The sequence below is a fragment of the Scyliorhinus torazame genome, chromosome 20 (genome assembly GCF_047496885.1).
Source record: "Scyliorhinus torazame isolate Kashiwa2021f chromosome 20, sScyTor2.1, whole genome shotgun sequence".
Classification (NCBI taxonomy): Eukaryota; Metazoa; Chordata; class Chondrichthyes; order Carcharhiniformes; family Scyliorhinidae; genus Scyliorhinus; species Scyliorhinus torazame.
The window spans coordinates 23770917-23789235 of record NC_092726.1 but is presented as its reverse complement, the minus strand read 5'-3'; the positions used below and the strand labels follow the sequence as shown (position 1 = coordinate 23789235).

General features: G+C 48.4%; 1 protein-coding gene across 4 annotated transcripts in view; it reads left to right on the top strand.

Annotated features, from left to right (window-relative positions):
- Positions 1 to 18096, top strand: part of LOC140396972 (cGMP-dependent protein kinase 1-like) — an 85166-nt gene extending 67070 nt beyond the window's left edge. For all 4 annotated transcript variants that reach the window (XM_072485970.1, XM_072485971.1, XM_072485972.1 and 1 more), the window contains 12 exons: positions 3242 to 3336; positions 3958 to 4023; positions 6189 to 6263; positions 7035 to 7131; positions 11637 to 11776; positions 12021 to 12110; positions 13949 to 14090; positions 15495 to 15658; positions 16263 to 16385; positions 16538 to 16600; positions 17156 to 17223; positions 17662 to 18096. In XM_072485970.1, coding sequence (XP_072342071.1) covers positions 3242 to 3336; positions 3958 to 4023; positions 6189 to 6263; positions 7035 to 7131; positions 11637 to 11776; positions 12021 to 12110; positions 13949 to 14090; positions 15495 to 15658; positions 16263 to 16385; positions 16538 to 16600; positions 17156 to 17223; positions 17662 to 17831 — 1293 coding nt within the window. In that variant the 3' untranslated portion in view covers positions 17832 to 18096. The remainder of the gene's footprint in view (positions 1 to 3241; positions 3337 to 3957; positions 4024 to 6188; positions 6264 to 7034; positions 7132 to 11636; positions 11777 to 12020; positions 12111 to 13948; positions 14091 to 15494; positions 15659 to 16262; positions 16386 to 16537; positions 16601 to 17155; positions 17224 to 17661) is intronic.
- The last annotated feature ends 223 nt before the right edge of the window (positions 18097 to 18319 follow it).

Here is an 18319-nt window from a genome sequence, read left to right as displayed (position 1 = left end):
GATACCAGCTCACACCGGGGCAACACACAGCAGGTACCAGCTCACACCCGGGCAGCACACAGCAGATACCAGCTCACACCCGGGCAACACACAGCAGGTACCAGCTCACACCCAGGCAACACACAGCAGATACCAGCTCACACCCGGGCAACACACAGCAGGTACCAGCTCACACCCGGGTCATTCACAGCAGACATCTAGTAAATTGAGGAATTAGAGTGGTTTATATTCAGAATAACAAGTACCCGGGAGTGAGTTACAGACTGGATTCTAATTGTGGGGTTCAGGGTGGTTTATATATAAAATAACTGATATCCAGGGGGCGCACGGTAGCATTATGGATGGCACAATTGCTTCACAGCTCCAGGGTTCCAGGTTCGATTCCCGCTTGGGTCACTGTCTGTGCGGAGTCTGCACATCCTCCCCGGGTGTGCGTGGGTTTCCTCCGGGTGCTCCGGTTTCCTCCCACAGTCCAAAGATGTGCAGGTTAGGTGGATTGGCCGTGCTAAATTGCCCGGGAGTGAGTTCTCGACTGGAATTTGATTGTGGGGTTCAGGGTGGTTTATGTATAAAATAACTGATATCCAGGAGTGAGTTACAGACTGGAATCTAATCGAGGGGTTCGAGGTGGTTTATATACAGAATAACAGATACCCGGGAGTGAGTTACAGACTGGAATCTAATCGAGGGGTTCAGGGTGGATTATATATAGAATAACAGATACCCGGGAGTGAGTTACAGACTGGAGTCTAATCGAGGGGTTCGGGGTGGTTTATATATAGAATAACAGTTACCCGGGAGTGAGTTACAGACTGGAATCTAATCGAGGGGTTCAGGGTGGTTTATATATAGAATAACAGATACCCGGCTGTGAGTTACAGACTGGAATCTAATCGAGGGGTTCGGGGTGGTTTATATATAGAATAACAGTTACCCGGGAGTGAGTTACAGACTGGAATCTAATCGAGGCGTTCAGGGTGGTTTATATACAGAATAACATACCCGGGAGTGAGTTACAGACTGGAATCTAATCCAGGGGTTCAGGGTGGTTTATATATAGAATAACAGATACCCGGGAGTGAGTTACAGACTGAAATCTAATCGAGGGGTTCAGGATGGTTTATATATAGAATATCAGCTACCCGGGAGTGAGTTACAGACTGGAATCTAATCGAGGGGTTCGGGGTGGTTTATATATAGAATAACAGATACCCGGGAGTGAGTTACAGACTGAAATCTAATCGAGGGGTTCAGGATGGTTTATATACAGAATATCAGATACCTGGGAGTGAGTGACAGACTGAAATCTAATCGAGGGGTTCAGGGTGGTTTATATATAGAATAACAGATACCCGGGAGTGAGTTACAGTCTGGAATCTACTCGAGGGGTTCGGGGTGGTTTATATATAGAATAACAGATACCTGGGAGTGAGTTACAGACTGGAATCTAATCGAGGGGTTCGGGGTGGTTTATATATAGAATATCAGCTACCCGGGAGTGAGTTACAGACTGAAATCTAATCGAGGGGTTCAGGGTGGTTTATATATAGAATAACAGATACCCGGGAGTGAGTTACAGTCTGGAATCTAATCGAGGGGTTCGGGGTGGTTTATATATAGAATAACAGATACCCGGGAGTGAGTTACAGACTGGAATCTAATCGAGGGGTTCAGGGTGGTTTATATATAGAATAACAGATACCCGGGAGTGAGTTACAGACTGGAATCTAATCGAGGGGTTCGGGGTGGTTTATATATAGAATAACAGATACCCAGGAGTGAGTTACAGACTGGAATCTAATTGAGGGGTTCAGGGTGGTTTATAAACAGAATAACAGATACCCGGGAGTGAGTTACAGACTGGAATCTAATCGAGGGGTTTAGGGTGGTTTATATATAGAATAACAGATACCCGGGAGTGAGTTACAGACTGGAATCTAATCGAGGGGTTCAGGGTGGTTTATATATAGAATAACAGATACCCGGGAGTGAGTTACAGTCTGGAATCTAATCGAGGGGTTCAGGGTGGTTTATATATAGAATAACAGATACCCGGGAGTGAGTTACAGACTGGAATCTAATCGAGGGGTTCAGGGTGGTTTATATATAGAATAACAGATACCCGGGAGTGAGTTACAGTCTGGAATCTAATTGAGGGGTTCAGGGTGGTTTATAAACAGAGTAACAGATACCCGGGAGTGAGTTACAGACTGGAATCTAATCGTGGGGTTCGGGGTGGTTTATATATAGAATAACAGATACCCGGCTGTGAGTTACAGACTGGAATCTAATCGTGGGGTTCGGGGTGGTTTATATACAGAATATCAGATACCCGGGAGTGAGTTACAGACTGGAATCTATTTGAGGGGTTTGGGTGGTTTATGTAGCACAGTAGAACAGTGGTTAGCACAGTTGCTATACAGCTGCAGGGACCCAGATCCGTATCCTGGGTTGGGTCACGGTCTGTGCGGAGTCTGCAGTTCTCCTCGTGGCTGCGTATGTTTCCTCCGGGTGCTCCGGTTTCCTCCCACAGTCCAAAGATGTGCAGGTTAGGTGTATTGGCCATGATATATTGCCTTTAGTGTCCAAAAAGGTTGGGGGAGTTACTGGGTTACGGGGATAGGGTGAAGGCGTGGGCTTAAGTAGGGTGCTCTTTCCAAGGGCCGGTGCAGACTCGATGGGCCAAATGGCCTCCTTCAGCACTGTAAATTCTATGAAACTATGTAGAATACCAGATACCCGGGAGTGAGTTACAGAGTAGAATCTAATCGAGGGGTTCAGGGTGGTTTATATATAGCGTACCAGATACCCGGGAGTGAGTTACAGACTGGAATCTAATCAAGGGGTTCAGTGTGGTTTATATATAGAATAACAGATACCCGGGAGTGAGTTACAGACTGGAATCTAATCGAGGGGTTCAGGGTGGTTTAAATATAGAATAACAGATACCCGGGAGTGATTTATAGACTGGAATCTAATCGAGGGGTTCAGGATGGTTTATATACAGAATATCAGATACCCGGGAGTGAGTTACAGAGTAGAATCTAAGTGATGAGCTCACATGGTTTAAATATGGACTGATATGTTTGCATAGAATTGGTGCATTTAGTGATTCTGGCAACTTAGCTGTGCTGACTGGGCAGTGTTAGATTGAAGCAGTTTAACAGGGGTCCTGTGTCCCATCTGTTCCTGTAATATTTGTTCTTTCCCCACTGCCGTCTGCTTTGCTTTTATCCTGAAGGTGAATGTAACACAGGATGAATGGAAAGGTGGAGAAGCAGAACTTCCCACTACCCTGTCGAGGGGCGACTGGTTCGGAGAGCAGGCTCTACATGGGTAAGTCAGCCTCTATTGTCTCAGATTGTGCAGACTCTCCCCCCCCCCCCCCCAGCTCTTGTGACACTCAACAGTTGTGAACATTGAAATAAGTGATTGGTACCTGGGTGATGTGGAGAAAGCCGTTATCAGCTCAACCCCAGAGCCAGTCTGACCTCAGAGCTGGGTGGAACACACTGTGCAACAGGGGTGGTGGAACCTATAACCGGCAAGTGGATTAATACCTCAGATAGGACCAAAACTGTAAGGGAATGGAAAAAGGCTAGAGATATTGGGATTAATTGGATAGGTGCTTCAAAGATCTAGCACAGTCTGCTGTGTTGTAAGGTTCTCTGAAGTGAGCTGGGTCTGTCTTGATGCAGTGTGGAGTTAGAACTGACCTTAGTTACAGATCTAGGTTCCTGATAACTGCTCAGTGACACCTTGTGCAAGGGTATTGGGGTGTGCCCAGTGGAGGAGCAGGAGTGTGTAAGAGCCTGGCAGTATCGGGAGAAAGAGCCTGTGATGGAGATCAGAGAGCCTGTAAATACATGCCTTGCTCTGAGCGTGTGATGGTGAAGGGATTGATCTTCTGTTTTCACTAATGAATCTACTCTTGTCTGCCCCCCCCGCCCCGCCCAGCGAAGACGTAAGGCTGGCCAATGTCATTGCAGCGGAGGATGTGATTTGCCTGGTGATTGACAGAGAGTGAGTCATTTCTATCTGTGTTATTACATTCACCGGTCATGTTTCACATAGATGCCCACCTTGCCTTGCGTAGAATCTGCCACTCCCTATCTAATCTCATGCTCAAGTGTGAGTATGCAGAAGAGGGTTCCTCCTGGAGTCCCAGCTGGGAGGGTGGTTGCTCTCTGTCCCAGGCCACAGGCTTCAAGGGAAGTGAAGCCAAGCTTTGGGCCATAGTTGACCATTGTTGTGGTGGCCCAGTAAAAGCGTTGAGGGTTTTTGCTCACCTAAAGAATCTGAGTGCTGACGTGGTGTTTTTGCAGGAGGCTCATGTCAGATCAGACTGCAGAAGGGCTGGGTGAGCCACGTGTCTTGTTTGTGTGGGGGGGCGGGGGGGGGGGGTCTTTTTTCCAGCCACCAGGACTGGCGGATCCCAACAGCAAATATGTAACAAAGCGGGTCTTTGGCAGGTGTTATTGGTAAATGTCTTCGCGCCAAATTGGGACAATACAGCGTGTGTTAGGAGGCTGTCTGCTTCCATTCCTGATCGACACGCATCAAATGGTTTTTGGAGGGGATTTAAACTGCGTATTGGATCCTAGGTTGGCCCGATCTCGGCCTAAGTCGTTGGCTCCATCGGGGGTAGTAAATACGATATTGGCCTTTGTGGAGCAGAGTGGAGGGGCAGTCCCATGGCGTTTTTACACCCAACAGATAAGGGATTTTTGTTCCTTCCTTCCCATGTACATAAGACCTTTGTTGTCGCTACCTCCAGCCACCTGAGGAACACTCTCACTTCACTTCTTTTCAAACCTTTCCACAACCACTCTTTTTGACCGTGTTTGTGCTGTACATCCTAACATGGGGAATCTAAACAATGGCCAATCCACTCGAACCAGCACATCTTTGGATGCCATGGTTAGATTTTAACAAATAGCAGGGGAGTTCTCCCTGGTGTCCTCGCCCAAACATTTACTCTCGACCAACATCACAGGAACAGAAGATATTTCTCTCCTTGTTTGTGGTACCCGGCAGTCACTGTGAAACAGTGATAAGAGGCTGGATGTTAGATAGTCACTCGTTTATCTGAGTGCTGAGCTTCTGGAATGTGTTGTCGAAATCATCGGTTTGTATGTTCATTTATAACCCCCCCCCCCCCCCCCCCACCCCGCCATGTTATCCTCGGAGAGGTAAAGAAGAGGGGAGACTCCCAGGCAAATTAAAGGGGGAGGGGAGATAGAACCACCTCTTGAAATCTAAGATCTGGCCTGCACACAATCAGATTGTGATTTCCTTGGTCCACTGTAACCTACCGAAGTGGCACGAGGTGCCGCTCCCTTCACCATCTGATAAACCTCGATCATATCAGGGGATCTTGATAACAGCGGAAAAATCAATCTATAACTTGTCATATCCCTTCATTGACGGCCTCCATCTCCTACCCATAAGCAACTCGTGAACCGTTATTTCCCAGGGGCAGAATCAAAGAAAAGTGCAGCACAGGAACAGGCCCTTCAAACCTGCGCCAACCATGCTGCCCGTCTAACTAAAATCTTCACTTCCGAGGTCCGTATCCCTCTATTCCCATCCTATTCATGTATTTGTCAAGATGCCCCTTAAACGTCACTATCGTCCCTGCTTCCACCACCTCCTCCGGCAGCGAGTTCCAGGCACCCACTACCCTCTGTGTAAAAAAAACTTGCCTCGTACATCTGCTCTAAACCTTGCCCCTCGCACCTTAAACCTATAAAGGTTAAATCACAACTGTTTAATGTGATACTGTTGGAACATGGTTCACCTGTAAGTGAAGTGCATCTATAGTGTGTTAATGCCTTAACAAAGGTAAATGCCTCTTCATATTCCACTTTAAGACATGAGGCTTTTTTCACGTCTGCTGTGGTCCCTATTGGTTGCTCAGTAACTGGCTCTCTCCAAAGCACTCTGCCATGTTGCTGGTCAGTGGCTGGTTAATCCTCTTGTCAAATGGGAGAAACGGTGGCCACAGTCTGTCATTCCATCACAACCTGAGTGTGATAATGCTCAACAAGCAGCCTCAGGCTGCAATGAGCAGCATCACTCCACTGAAGGGTTATCCACCTGAATTGCACATGGGTCAGTGAGAGGGTGACTGTGGAAGGACGAGTGGCATTTCAGTCCGAGTGTTTTAAACTGTTTGCTGTCTGTAGCTCACTCCAACAGTTAACCGGAAGCTTGGAAGATGTCTCCAGCAGAGAATACGAGAGCGCAGAGATGCAGGCGCAGTGAGTATGAATGTATTGGCGACGGGGCGTGAGATTCTCCACTCCGCTAGTTTTCTGTTGAGCGAGGGTCCTCAAAAATGCAATAAATTATACAGCAAGATGTATTGCTCTTTGTTCTTCGGGGTTTTGGCCAAGGTTGGTATCCTGACCGGTACAGGCTTGGAGGGCCGAAGGGCCTGTTCCTGTGCTGTATTGTTATTTGTAACTGAGAGAGAAAGCTTGGTTAACTGCGATTGCAGCTCAGCAAGTGATTCAACCCCCCCCCCCCCCCCTCAAGCAGAACAGGTCGATAATCTTTGCTGAAGCCTGAAGTATCAATTTCATTTCTGTCCACTGAAATCACATTGAATAAATGTGATAGCCCCCTCTGGATTGTCCCCACATGATTGCGTTGTGGACGGTGTTTCTCAATCCAGTGTCCCGATCTAGAAGCCGAGGATGCAGTGTGTCATTAATAGTCCTTCCCATGACCACGTGCCCTGCATCAGACTGTCCATCCTCACCTCCCCTTTCCTCAGCACCATTGGCCGGGTGACCAATTAGCTGGAGGCCCCGGTATCACTCAATGCTGTGCTGCTGTTGAATGCAGTCACTCCTCTTGCCCACTTTGTGAAGTTACTGAGTCAGTTTCCTTGTCTGCTGCTGCTCCGTCACGTTGCTATGTAAAGGTTGGGGGAGACTGGTCCCAGCAAGCTGCTGAATCTGAATGGGCCGTCATCAGGCACCACGAGTCAGCGTGAAATGATTTTGTTGTCTTTGTGTTTGCGGCAGGTTTGAGGCAGAAGCTGCATTCTTTGCCAGCTTGGAGCGAACGGATTTCAGTGTCCATCAGACCCTTGGAGTTGGGGGTTTCGGTCGTGTTGAGTTGGTACGTCTCCAGTTCTGAGCCACGTAAACAGAGCTAAGATACAGATTGAGTAGTGTTGCAGTTATTTTTATTAATATAAATTTAGAGTACCCAATTCTTTTTTTCCAATTAAGGGGCAATTTAGGACGGCCAATCCACCTACCTTCCACATCTTTGGGTTGTGGGGGCGAAACCCACTCAAACACGGGGAGAATGTGCAAACTCCACACAGTGGCCCAGAGCCGGGATCGATTCTGGGACCTCGATGCCGTGAGGCAACAGGGCTAACCCACTGCCACCCTGCTGCAGTTATGAGGTCTCTTAACATTATTATATTTTGGGACTCCAGTTTTAAATTTAGGGTAAAGGAAGAGGAGGGTCATTTTGAGTAAGCCTGAGTGGTTCAATTGTGAGCGATCAAAGGAAGATTGTTTAACTGAGAGGAAGGTACAAAATGACACGGTAGCACAGTGGTTAGCACTGTTGCTTCACAGCGCCAGGGACCTGGTTTCAGTTCCTGGCTTGGGTCGCTGTCTGTGCGGAGTCTGCACGTTCTCCCCATGTCTGCGTGGGTTTCCTCCGGGTGCTCCGGTTTCCTCCCACAAGTCCCAAAAGACGTGCTGTTAGGTGAATTAAACATTCTGAATTCTCCCTCTGTGTACCCGAACAGGTGCCGGTGAGTGGCGACTAGGGGCTTTTCACAGTAACTTCATTGCAGTGTTAATGTAAGCCTACTTGTGACACTAATAAAGATTATTATCATTAAAAATGCTTGGTGACAACGGGGAGCAGTCTCTGAATTTACAATGAGTAGACTCTGAGTCTCCCAATGTCCGAGAAAGGCGTGATAGGTATGGGGTTGTAATCAATTGTGCTGGAACCATTAACTTCGAAGTTGGAAGGGAGTTGGGGATGAAGAATAGCTCGTTAGACTTCCTAACGAGATACACGGTTAATGTGTTCATTTTGGCTTGGGGAAGAGAGCCGATGAAGCCATTTTTAAGATCATGTTACAGGCTTACTTACCAATTCAGCAAATACCAGATGCGTCTAAATGGTGTTATGATCACTAGGGCCCACTGACATTTAAAGAGAACTTTGAACACCCAATAATTAACTAAAAAGAATTAGGTCACAGGATTTCACATTTTTAAATGAAAACAAACTTTATTGTACAACTTACTTTATTGTACAACTTTTATCTTTCCCCAAGAGTTACCTTATGTTATGAAAGCCTGAAGGTTATGCCATAGCCTCCTAGAATGTACTTTGATGTCTCCTCCGATTTCGAGTCTGGCATTTCCACTTTCTCCCACCTACGCCCACAGTTTCTTTAAAGCTCTTTCTAAGCTAACTGTTCAGGTTATCTGCTTTCTGCCACAAGGCTCAACAGCCCTTCATTATGAGGATCGCTGGAATTTTCCTCTACCTCCAAGCTAGGCAAATCTTCCAGTTCCTTTGTACATCATTGAGCTGCAAGCCACACACCAACTCAGCCAGTGCCCTCTGTGAGAAACACAGAGGTAAATTAAGCAAAAGTATCTTCTAACCCTCTCAGCCCATCTCCACGGCAATGTGGCATGCTTTGGGATGCTGCAAACAGGAATGTCAGCGAATTATCTTTTGACTTTAAAACCAAACCTTTGATTCCGATACCCGTGTGAATAATTTAAATTTCCAAAGAAATCAGGGCAATTCCCCTCAGACTTCCTGGTTCAACTGAATAAAACACCGTTATTGTCAAGACTGTTTGTTATAAAGGGAATTTTTATGTTAGGAATCTGAATTTTAAAAAGTGGATATAAATGGAAAGCCAGATAATTTTTTTTTTAAACTGATAAACAACCCTGATGTAAATGCAAACCAAACAGCCTGAATTAACGGCAGCTAATTCAATTAGATCAGAGGCAGGTGGCACGGTGGCTCAGTGGTTAGCACTGCTGCCTACAGCGCTGAGGACCCGGGTTCGATCCCGGGTCACTGTCCGTGTGGAGTTTGCACATTCTCCCCGTGTCTGCGTGGGTCTCACCCCCACAACACAAAGATGTGCAGGGTAGGTGGATTGGCTGTGCTAAATTGCCCCTTAATTGGAAAACAAATAATTGGGTACGCTAATAAATTTTTTTTAAAATTAGGTCAGATGCAGTAGTGGGTAAACCCTAAACACTAAATGACCCATCTCCAAGGCTGTAAGAGTCAGAGGTTGTAAAAATGTTATTCAGTTAAAATTTTTAATTATTTATGTAGTTCCCAGATGAAATAAAGCTATATAAATAGATACATGGGAGCTACAGAAGGAATTGCAATCTTTTATTGATTTCATTATGAAATTGAATATTCAGAATAGTGATGAGCAGAGAGAAAAGGTGGCATGACTTTGAAAAACAGCCAGATGTAGGAAGATGATCTGTAGTTGAAGAGACGCTTCCTGAAGCCTTCTGAGGATTCCAGATTTGTCCAGGCATGGACAGGCGGGAAAAGAATCATTGGAAGAGGCTTTACTGTGGGCGGCATGGTAACACAGTGGGTAGCACTGTTGCTTCACAGCGCCAGGGTCCCAGGTTCAATTCACGGCTTGGGTCACTGTCTGTGCGGAGTCTGCACGTTCTCCCCGTGTCTGTGTGGGTTTCCTCCGGGTGCTCTGGTTTCCTCCCACAAGTCCCGAAAGACGTGCTGTTAGGTAATTTGGACATTCTAAATTCTCCCTCCTTGTCCCCGAACAGGCGCCGGAATGTGGCGACTAGGGATTTACACAGTAACTTCACTGCAGTGTTACTGTAAGCCTACTTGTGACAGTAAGGATTATTATTATAGATGGCGGTTTTAGGAACCTCACCAAAACCTTGACGAAAGTGCCTGGAGATGGTCAGTAAAAGTTAAGACTGGGGTATATAGAAACCCATTGGAAGCTGGGTGGCAGGGTTACTCAGTGGCTAGCACTGCTGTCTCACGGCGCCGAGGATCCGGGTCTGATCCCAGCCCGGGTCACTGCCGTGTGGAGTTTGCACATTCTCCCTGTGTCTTTGTGGGTCTCACCCCCACAACCCAAAGATGTGCAAGGTAGGTGGATTGGCCGCGCTAATATGCCCATTAATTGAAAAAAAGAAATTGGGTACTGTAAACGTATTTTTAAAAAGAAAGCTGGAAGTAACTGTGGACTGCTGGTTGTAAGGACTGTAGTTACGTGGAGAGTGCAACAGTATAAAAGGGAGCCATTCTTCTCTCTACTTTGCCGACAAAATGAAATTACTGTTTAGTCAATGATGCTTTTAGCCTGTAGAGATTGTGGCTACTAATTGGTGAGTTTGTCTGGTTGAGGACGCTCAGGGAGGAGCAGTTGGGAAAGTGAAGTTGGTGGAGAATTTCAGCTGTGACTTATGAAGCATGCCTGTGGGTTTCACTCAGTTCCTTATGCTTTCCTTCTCACTGATGGTCTAATTGACTGATGGAGCAGGCTCTTGGGGTCAGTGACCACCAGACGTTCCTCTGACCTGGATGTTAGCCTGGAGGTGGGCTTTGTGTCAGGTTGTTGTGAGGTTGAAAACCACAGAAGGCCGGGGGAAAGCACTCCTCCTTCATCCTGCCCTACAGGCAGTGCTGTAAAGGCACTTACCTCCTGGGCTCAGCCCCATTTGCCGCCTTTCAGCTACCGAGTTTCCTGAGGCCTGGGAATTCTGCCGTCTGTTAGAAATGAAAGCCTCACTATACTATTTAAATGACCAGGATGAAGCAGCCCCACTTGATCGACACTCCATCCAACATCCACTCCCTCCATCACCGGCGCACAGTGGCAGCCGTGTGTACCATCTACAAGATGCCCTGCAGGAACTCACCAAGGCTCCTTCGACAGCACCTTCCAAACCCACGACCTCTACTAGAAGGACAAGGGCAGCAGATACCTGGGAACTCCACCACCTGGAGGTTCCCCTCCAAGTCACTCACCATCCCGACTTGGAAATATATCGGCCGTTCCTTCACTCACTGGGGCAAAATCCCTCCCTAACAGCACTGTGGGTGTACCTGCACCCCATGGACTTCAGTGCTTCAAGAGGGTGGCTCACCACCACCTCCTCCAGGGCGATTAGAGATGGGCAACAAATAGTGGTCCTAGCCAGTGACACCCATATTCCAGGAAATAATTGAGAAAAACACTTGCTGGGAGTATATTGGTCACCAGCGCCTCATCCAGCCATTGTCGGAACTGGAAGTGAATGGATTTGGTTCCAATGCTGCATCTTAAACTCGGAGCGAACTTCAACTCCGCCTCATCTAAGTTGTTTTGGAGTTACGCCTCCGCCCTGGGTTGCACCTGAGCTATGAGTGTGGGTGGGGTTGACTGAGTGAGCCTGTGGACTCACTGTGCCCAGGCTTCAGTACCACTGGAAACACTGCAATGACTGAGTGAGCCACCAGGGGACCTCACTTACTATTTCTGCTGGAAGTCATGTTGATTAGTGAGCCGTGCGTGTTTGTCAAACGTCTCCTGACTATTTTCTTTCCATGTTGCCACTGGTTTCCTGCCACAGGTGCAGCTGAAGAATGAGGAAGGCCGAAGCTTTGCGATGAAGGTTCTGAAGAAACATCACATCGTGGAGATGCGGCAACAAGAGCACATCCGCTCAGAGAAGCAAATCATGCAGGAGGCTCATTGTGACTTTATAGTCAGGTATGCCCACTCTCCCAGCTCCTCCCCATCCCGGCGCTGTGTTTTATAGAGACCCCAGTTATTGTCCCAACTTCCCCTGATGATAAACATTAGCCCCACTTGGTGTGGGAGAGAAATAATCACGAGTGGGATTCACAACAGGTTCCCTACTCTGTCTTCATCGCAACAAGGGAATCTGTGATGTCCGATCTGTCCAACGTAGTTTATGAAGCAGACTGACAGCTCGCCCATGTGTGTGTTCCAGGTTGTACAGGACGTTCCGTGACCACAAGTACCTTTACATGCTGATGGAGGCCTGCCTAGGAGGTGAACTGTGGACCATCCTGAGAGACAGGTCAGTAAGGTCGCCGTAGTCCCTGCTGACCGTTACTGCTTGCCCCTGTGAAGGGGGGAGAGCTGACTGGTGGTTGTTTAACCTGAGGGTCACCACACCTCAGGTTGAGAAGGCGGGGCCTTCATGAATAACCTCAGCCAGTGCGGGGATTGAACCCATGCTGCTGGCCTCGCTCCATATCACAAACCAGCTGTCCAGCCCATTGAGCGTTCACTCGAGTCCTGAATTCAGTTGCCTCCAATCTGGTTTGATGAAGGGGCCCCTCTCGTGTGCCAGTGACAAGGTTGTAAAATGTCCTCCGGCCTACAGCCTAGGCTTCTATTCGCACAAGTATAGAATAATACGGGGTGAACTAATTGAATTGTTCAAGCGATGAAGCAATTTGATGGGTTAGAGAGAAGGGCGACCTCCACTGGTGGACATGTCCAGCATAAGTGAGCATCATATGGAATGGAAAGGCAGGCCATTCAGGGTTAATGAGCACTTCCTCACACACACACCATAGTGGAAATCTGGAACTTTCTCCATCAGAAATCTGGGGAGGCTGGGAGGCCACTGGAAAATCAGACTACGGTTGATAGATTCTTCCACACATGTTCCGGTCATCTTTACGCTCATGGAGTTCTGGGTCTCCTCTTTTGGCGATTCTGAACATTGAACTGGAGCCCTGTCACTCTGGCCATATGTGGGGTGTCAGACTTGCCGGGGCGGGAGTGGGAGGGGTGCGATACCATGGCCTTCACCTCGCTGATTGCTCGGAGGCGAGTGCTGATGGGGTGGAAGTCAGCTTCTCCACCCAGTGCCTGATGGAGTTCCGAGAACGCGAGAAGGCCAAGTACACCGTGAGGGGTTTTATTGAAGATGTTTGTTGTGTATTTCAAGGAACTAGTCACCGTTAGTTGCTAAAGGGGGGAGGGTGGAGAGCGAAAAGGGGTTGACATTTTTTTTAAGGGGGGGTTTGGGTGGCAGTGTTGTTTTGGTGATTTTAAAAAAACGTCATTTAAAGTACCCAATTCATTTTTCCCCCAATTAAGAGGCAATTTAGCGTGGCCAATCCACCTACCCTGCACATATTTTGGTTGTGGGGGTGAGAGCCACGCAGACATGGAGAGAATGTGCAAACTCCACAGTGAGCCGGGGCTGGGATTCGAACCCGGGTCCTCGGCACCGTGAGACAGCAGTGCTAACCACTGCACCACCCCATTGTTTTGGTGTTATGTATAAAATGGTTTGAATGACATTTAAAAAGGGTGATAGATTCTTGTTGGATCAGGCTGTGAAGGGGTAGGGAACCAAGGTGGGCTGATGGGAATCCAGATATAGGCTCCTGTTGCAGTTCATTGATATCCCGAATACCAACCATGTCTCCACCATGACAATACCTAATGGTTAATCGTGGCCTGGCCTCTGTGCAGTTACCTCCTGACAGCAGTCTGAAACCTTCCCTTCACACCCTCACCTTGAACTCCCTCCTTTCTCCGTGGCAGCTTCTTTTTAGCTGTTCGTGCAGAAGTAATAGATGAAGGTCGGGGTAAGGAGAGTGGTTTGTGATGCAGAACAAGGCCAGCAGCGCGGGTTCAATTCCCGTACCAGCTTACCCGACCAGGCACCGGAATGTGGCGACTAGGGGCTTTTCACAATAACTTCATACTTGTGACAATAAACGGTTATTATTAAGTGCAAATTATTGGTGAGATACCTGGGAGACAGAATTACAGCTGCCCAGCTCCAGGCACATCCTCTGGCTTCAATGTGGAACCCGGGGCTGAGTAACTGACCATTGCTCCTGGTGGATCTCTGAGCTGAGGTGTTTTTTTTTATATTGTGGTAAATTGCAGGGGCTCGTTCAATGATTCCACAACTCGGTTCTACACCGCCTGTGTGCTCGAGGCCTTCGGATATTTACATAGCAAAGGCGTCATTTACAGGGACCTCAAGCCGGAGAACATCATCCTCAACCAGAGGGGTTATGCCAAGCTGGTAAGCACTCCCAAGTCAGGCCGGCATTTGAGCGTGTCCCAACAGGCGTGAGGGACTTGCAAACAGTTGGACAAAAAATAATTGTGTAATCTAAATTTATTTTAAAAAACAAAGTTTTCAGCAAAGGTTCACTTGGTCTCTGGAATGAGAGGATGAGGTCGATAGGGGGATACGCTGTGATCTGTGGGGACTCGATGGGATAGGTGCAGAGAGGCTTCTTCCTCTGGCTGCAGTGTCGAGAACAGGAGACTGAGATTGGGGGAGATTTCTCCACTCAGTCGTGTGTTCCCACCAATGCTGATGTCTCTCCCCAGCAGGGGAAAACGGAACCTCCGACTTCTCTTTCAATGTCATTACGTTTTCAGCAAAATTGTACGACTGGTGGTGAGGTAGGCAGCAGGTTCGGGTGAGAGAGTTACCATTGTGGTCAATGACATTCCATCAGAGCTGGTAAATGTTGGACACCTGTCAGCCTTTGAGCAATCTGAGGGATGGTGTGGAGGGTTCTCAGACGGAACAGAGGTTAGGCCACTGTTTTGTGGAATACCTCCCTCCAGTCCCCAAGCCTGGAGCTGCCAGCCTTTTGCCATTTTAATTCTCCGTCCCAGTCCCACACTGACATCTACCTCTGATCGCCCACACTATTCCAACAAAGCTCAACGAACTCTCAATGTTCAGCATCTCCTCGTCGACCCCATTTGCTCATTTCCTGTTATTCCCAGTGACACCTCCTCTCCGCCCATCCCTTTGTTTAACTCATTATCATCTCCTTTAACTGCAGGCCATTAACCTATTCCCTCGTTTAATCTCTTCAGCCTTCCGCCCTTTCTCAGTATCCCCTTGTCCGTTCCTCCCTCCCCCCCCCCCATTTCATAAGACCATAAGACATAGCAGCAGAATTAGGCCAGTCGGCCCATTGAGTCTGCTCCGTCAATCATGGCTGATATTGTCTCATCCCCATTCTCCTGCCTTCTCATAATAACCCCTGATCCCCTTAAAAGACCTGCCTTTGTACCTGGTTTGAAACCCGTCCTATCTCCAGCGTTTCTCTGTTCTGATGGAAGGTCACAGGCGTGAACCCTCTTTCCCTCTCCACAGATGTTGCCAGAACTATTGAAAGTTTCCAGCAACTTTTCTGTTCTGATCTCAGAGAGAGCAGGGGGCACCACAGAAGCACAGCCAATGTGGAGACTGGGACTCAGTGTGTGGACAAATGCGAGCAATCGCTGGTCTCAATCTGCCACAAGAAACACTCTTTGAGTGCATGTGTCTACACTTGAAGACGAGCACACTGCCTTCTGTCTCCAGCAATGAGTGTCCCAAACTTGGATTTTGAGCGGGACAATTTGTGCGGCACATTGCTGCTGGCACTGAGGGCTAATCAATGTCGTTGGCACCATTTAGGTGGATTTTGGCTTTGCTAAGAAGATTGGATTTGGGAAGAAGACCTGGACATTCTGTGGCACTCCTGAATACGTAGCTCCTGAGATCATCCTAAACAAAGGCCATGACAGCTCTGCAGATTACTGGTCCTTGGGGATTCTAATATACGAGCTTCTGTCGGGAAGGTAAGCTCTTTAAAATTCAACAACAATCCCTCCTCCCCCCCCCCCCAGCGTGACCACGGGTCATCTGCCATTCTTCCCCTCTCCTACTGACCTACTCTGCCAAAGGCCAGAGTCAGTGTGGCAGCAATTCAACCAGGAGCACTCTGTGCCTGGTCCTGTCTTCATTTAAGGTCCACCCAATGGAACGTGTAAGGGGAGGAGTCGTTCACTGGCTAGCAATCAGGCGGTCTTTCCCTCTGCCCAATCCTGGGGCAACTCACGTGCTTCCGAGCTGAGATCAGTCTTGGGGATTGAACCTTCTGTTTCAGCACATTGGGGCGATGCACTGCTTCAGTGGAGAGTGAATCATATCGTGGTAATGTGTGCCTCATGTGATGTGACAGCACGCCAAACACTTGCTGGCTGCTGTGTGTTGAACTTGGGCAGTATTTAGGGAGGGGGAGGGCAATGCTTTTTATTTGTTGTTTCCTGAGGGGGGATTCTCATCCCGTCTACAAGACACCAGCCTCGGTGCAGCGGGGGCGTGCGGATGGAGTTCACACACACTGTGCAGCAACCAGGGCAGGCTAGGCCAGATTAATCTCTTGTGTTTGTGTTGCCACAGCCCCCCGTTCTCTGGCTCTGACCCTATGCAAACGTACAACATCATCCTGAGAGGAATCGACATGGTCGAGTTCCCAAAGAAAATCACCAAAAATGCAGGCACCCTGATCAAGAAGCTGTGCAGGTGAGAGCCGGCGGGCGCAGAGAATTCAATATCTCTGCTAATTGGCACGGTTGTGCCAGGCAGTTAGACTGATGGCAAAACCCAACCTGCCAACATTGATGCTGCTCTTCCAACCTGTGCTACTCGCTCAGTCTCTGTGTTCCTCTCCACAGGGACAACCCTTCCGAGAGACTGGGCAACCAGAAAAACGAAGTGAAGGACATCCAGAAACACAAGTGAGTGACATGGGGCAGTGCGGACAAACCGGGCTTCTGCTGAAGACACGATGGAGGGAAATGTTGAGCCAGGGAGGGAGGTGGCATTACAAAGCAGAGTGTTGGCAGGAAGACCAGTTAACACGTGGCAGGAGAAACCGATGTTTTTTTTGAATAACCTGTATTTTCACAAGTAGTCATTAACACCGCAATGAGGTGACTGTGAAAATCCCCTCGTCGCCACACTCCGGCGCCTGTTCGGGGTCACAGAGGGAGAATTCAGAATGGCCAATCCACCTAACAAGCACGTCTTTCGGGAGGAAACCCACACGGAAAATGACCCAAGCCAAGAATTGAACCCTGGAGCTGTGAAGCAACAGTGCTAACCACTGTGCCGCCCTCAGTGCAGCCTCCTTTGGCACTGTAGGGATTCCGTTTGGCTGAGTAAGTCTTCATCAACCCTCTGAAAAAGCACTCGACCCACTCCTGGGGTAAAGAGGGTTCAAGGACATGGGATTGCACAAAGGTACCAAGTATGATATTTACTAATGGCTCAACAACTTTAATGTGTTGTAGGTGGTTCGAAGGCTTTAACTTTGAAGGTCTGAAGAAAGGAACACTTACTGCACCCCATAGTTCTGAATGTAAGTATGGGAGAGAAGTGAGAGGAAGGGGGAGTGTGGGAAGGGAAGGGAAAAGGGGTTGGAGATACTAAGAGGGGGGGGGGTGAAGGAGAGAGAGAATGAAAAGGAGGGGAGAAAGGAGTGTCGGGAGGACTTTGGTGGTGGGGACGGTGTCTCGGACGAGGTGGGGGTTTGCCAGGTTCATACACCTCCTCCTGGCAAAGCTGCCCTAATGGTTGAACTGTGACACTGACCTTCCTCATTCATTCCTGTTAACAGTTACACACTGGGGCCTTGACACGGGAGCTAATGGGGCCTTGACACGGGAGCTAATTACAGCCCTTCATTCCCCCACTAGGGGGAAAGCCAGAGAGCGGGCAGGGAGTGCGAGTGCTTTCACTGAGCACCATGTTAAACACTGACTCGGTGCCAGTTACAAACTGTGTGTCTCCACTCCAGGTGACCGGACCTTTGGATACCAGCAATTTCGATACCTTTCCACTGGATTCAGAGGAGGGATGCTCCCGATGAGGAATCCGGATGGGATGTGGATTTTTAAGTTCAAGACAAGTCTGATGATCCAAGCTGCTGCAAATGAGAGGAAGGAGGAAATACAAGACAGGAACTGAAATGAAAATCGCTTATTGTCACAAGTAGGCGTCAAATGAAGTTACTGTGAAAAGCCCCTAGTCGCCACATTCCGGAGCCTGTTCGGGGAGGCTGGTACGGGAATTGAACCCGCGCTGCTGGCCTGCCTTCAAAGCCAGCGATTTAGCCCAGTGTGCTAAACCCACCCCAAAACTGGAGGCCAGCAGCATCACAAACACTTGCTCACTCCACCAACAGACAAGAACCAACTTGATTTGGAGAGGAACACATTTTGGATATATATATATATATATATATATATGAAATAAACATTTTCCAGTACAGTGTTTCTCCATATCACAGGGTGGGGGTGGGCGAGTGTGCTCAGAGGCAAAGCTCACGTAGATTGTGAGGAGACGTGGCCTCGGTCGATTGAGACAGACAGCAGGATGAGTGCGTTGTGTTGCAGCGACGGTGTCAATTCAGCAGTCAGGGTTACTCACTGACAGGTGAAGCAGGCCAGGAGCCT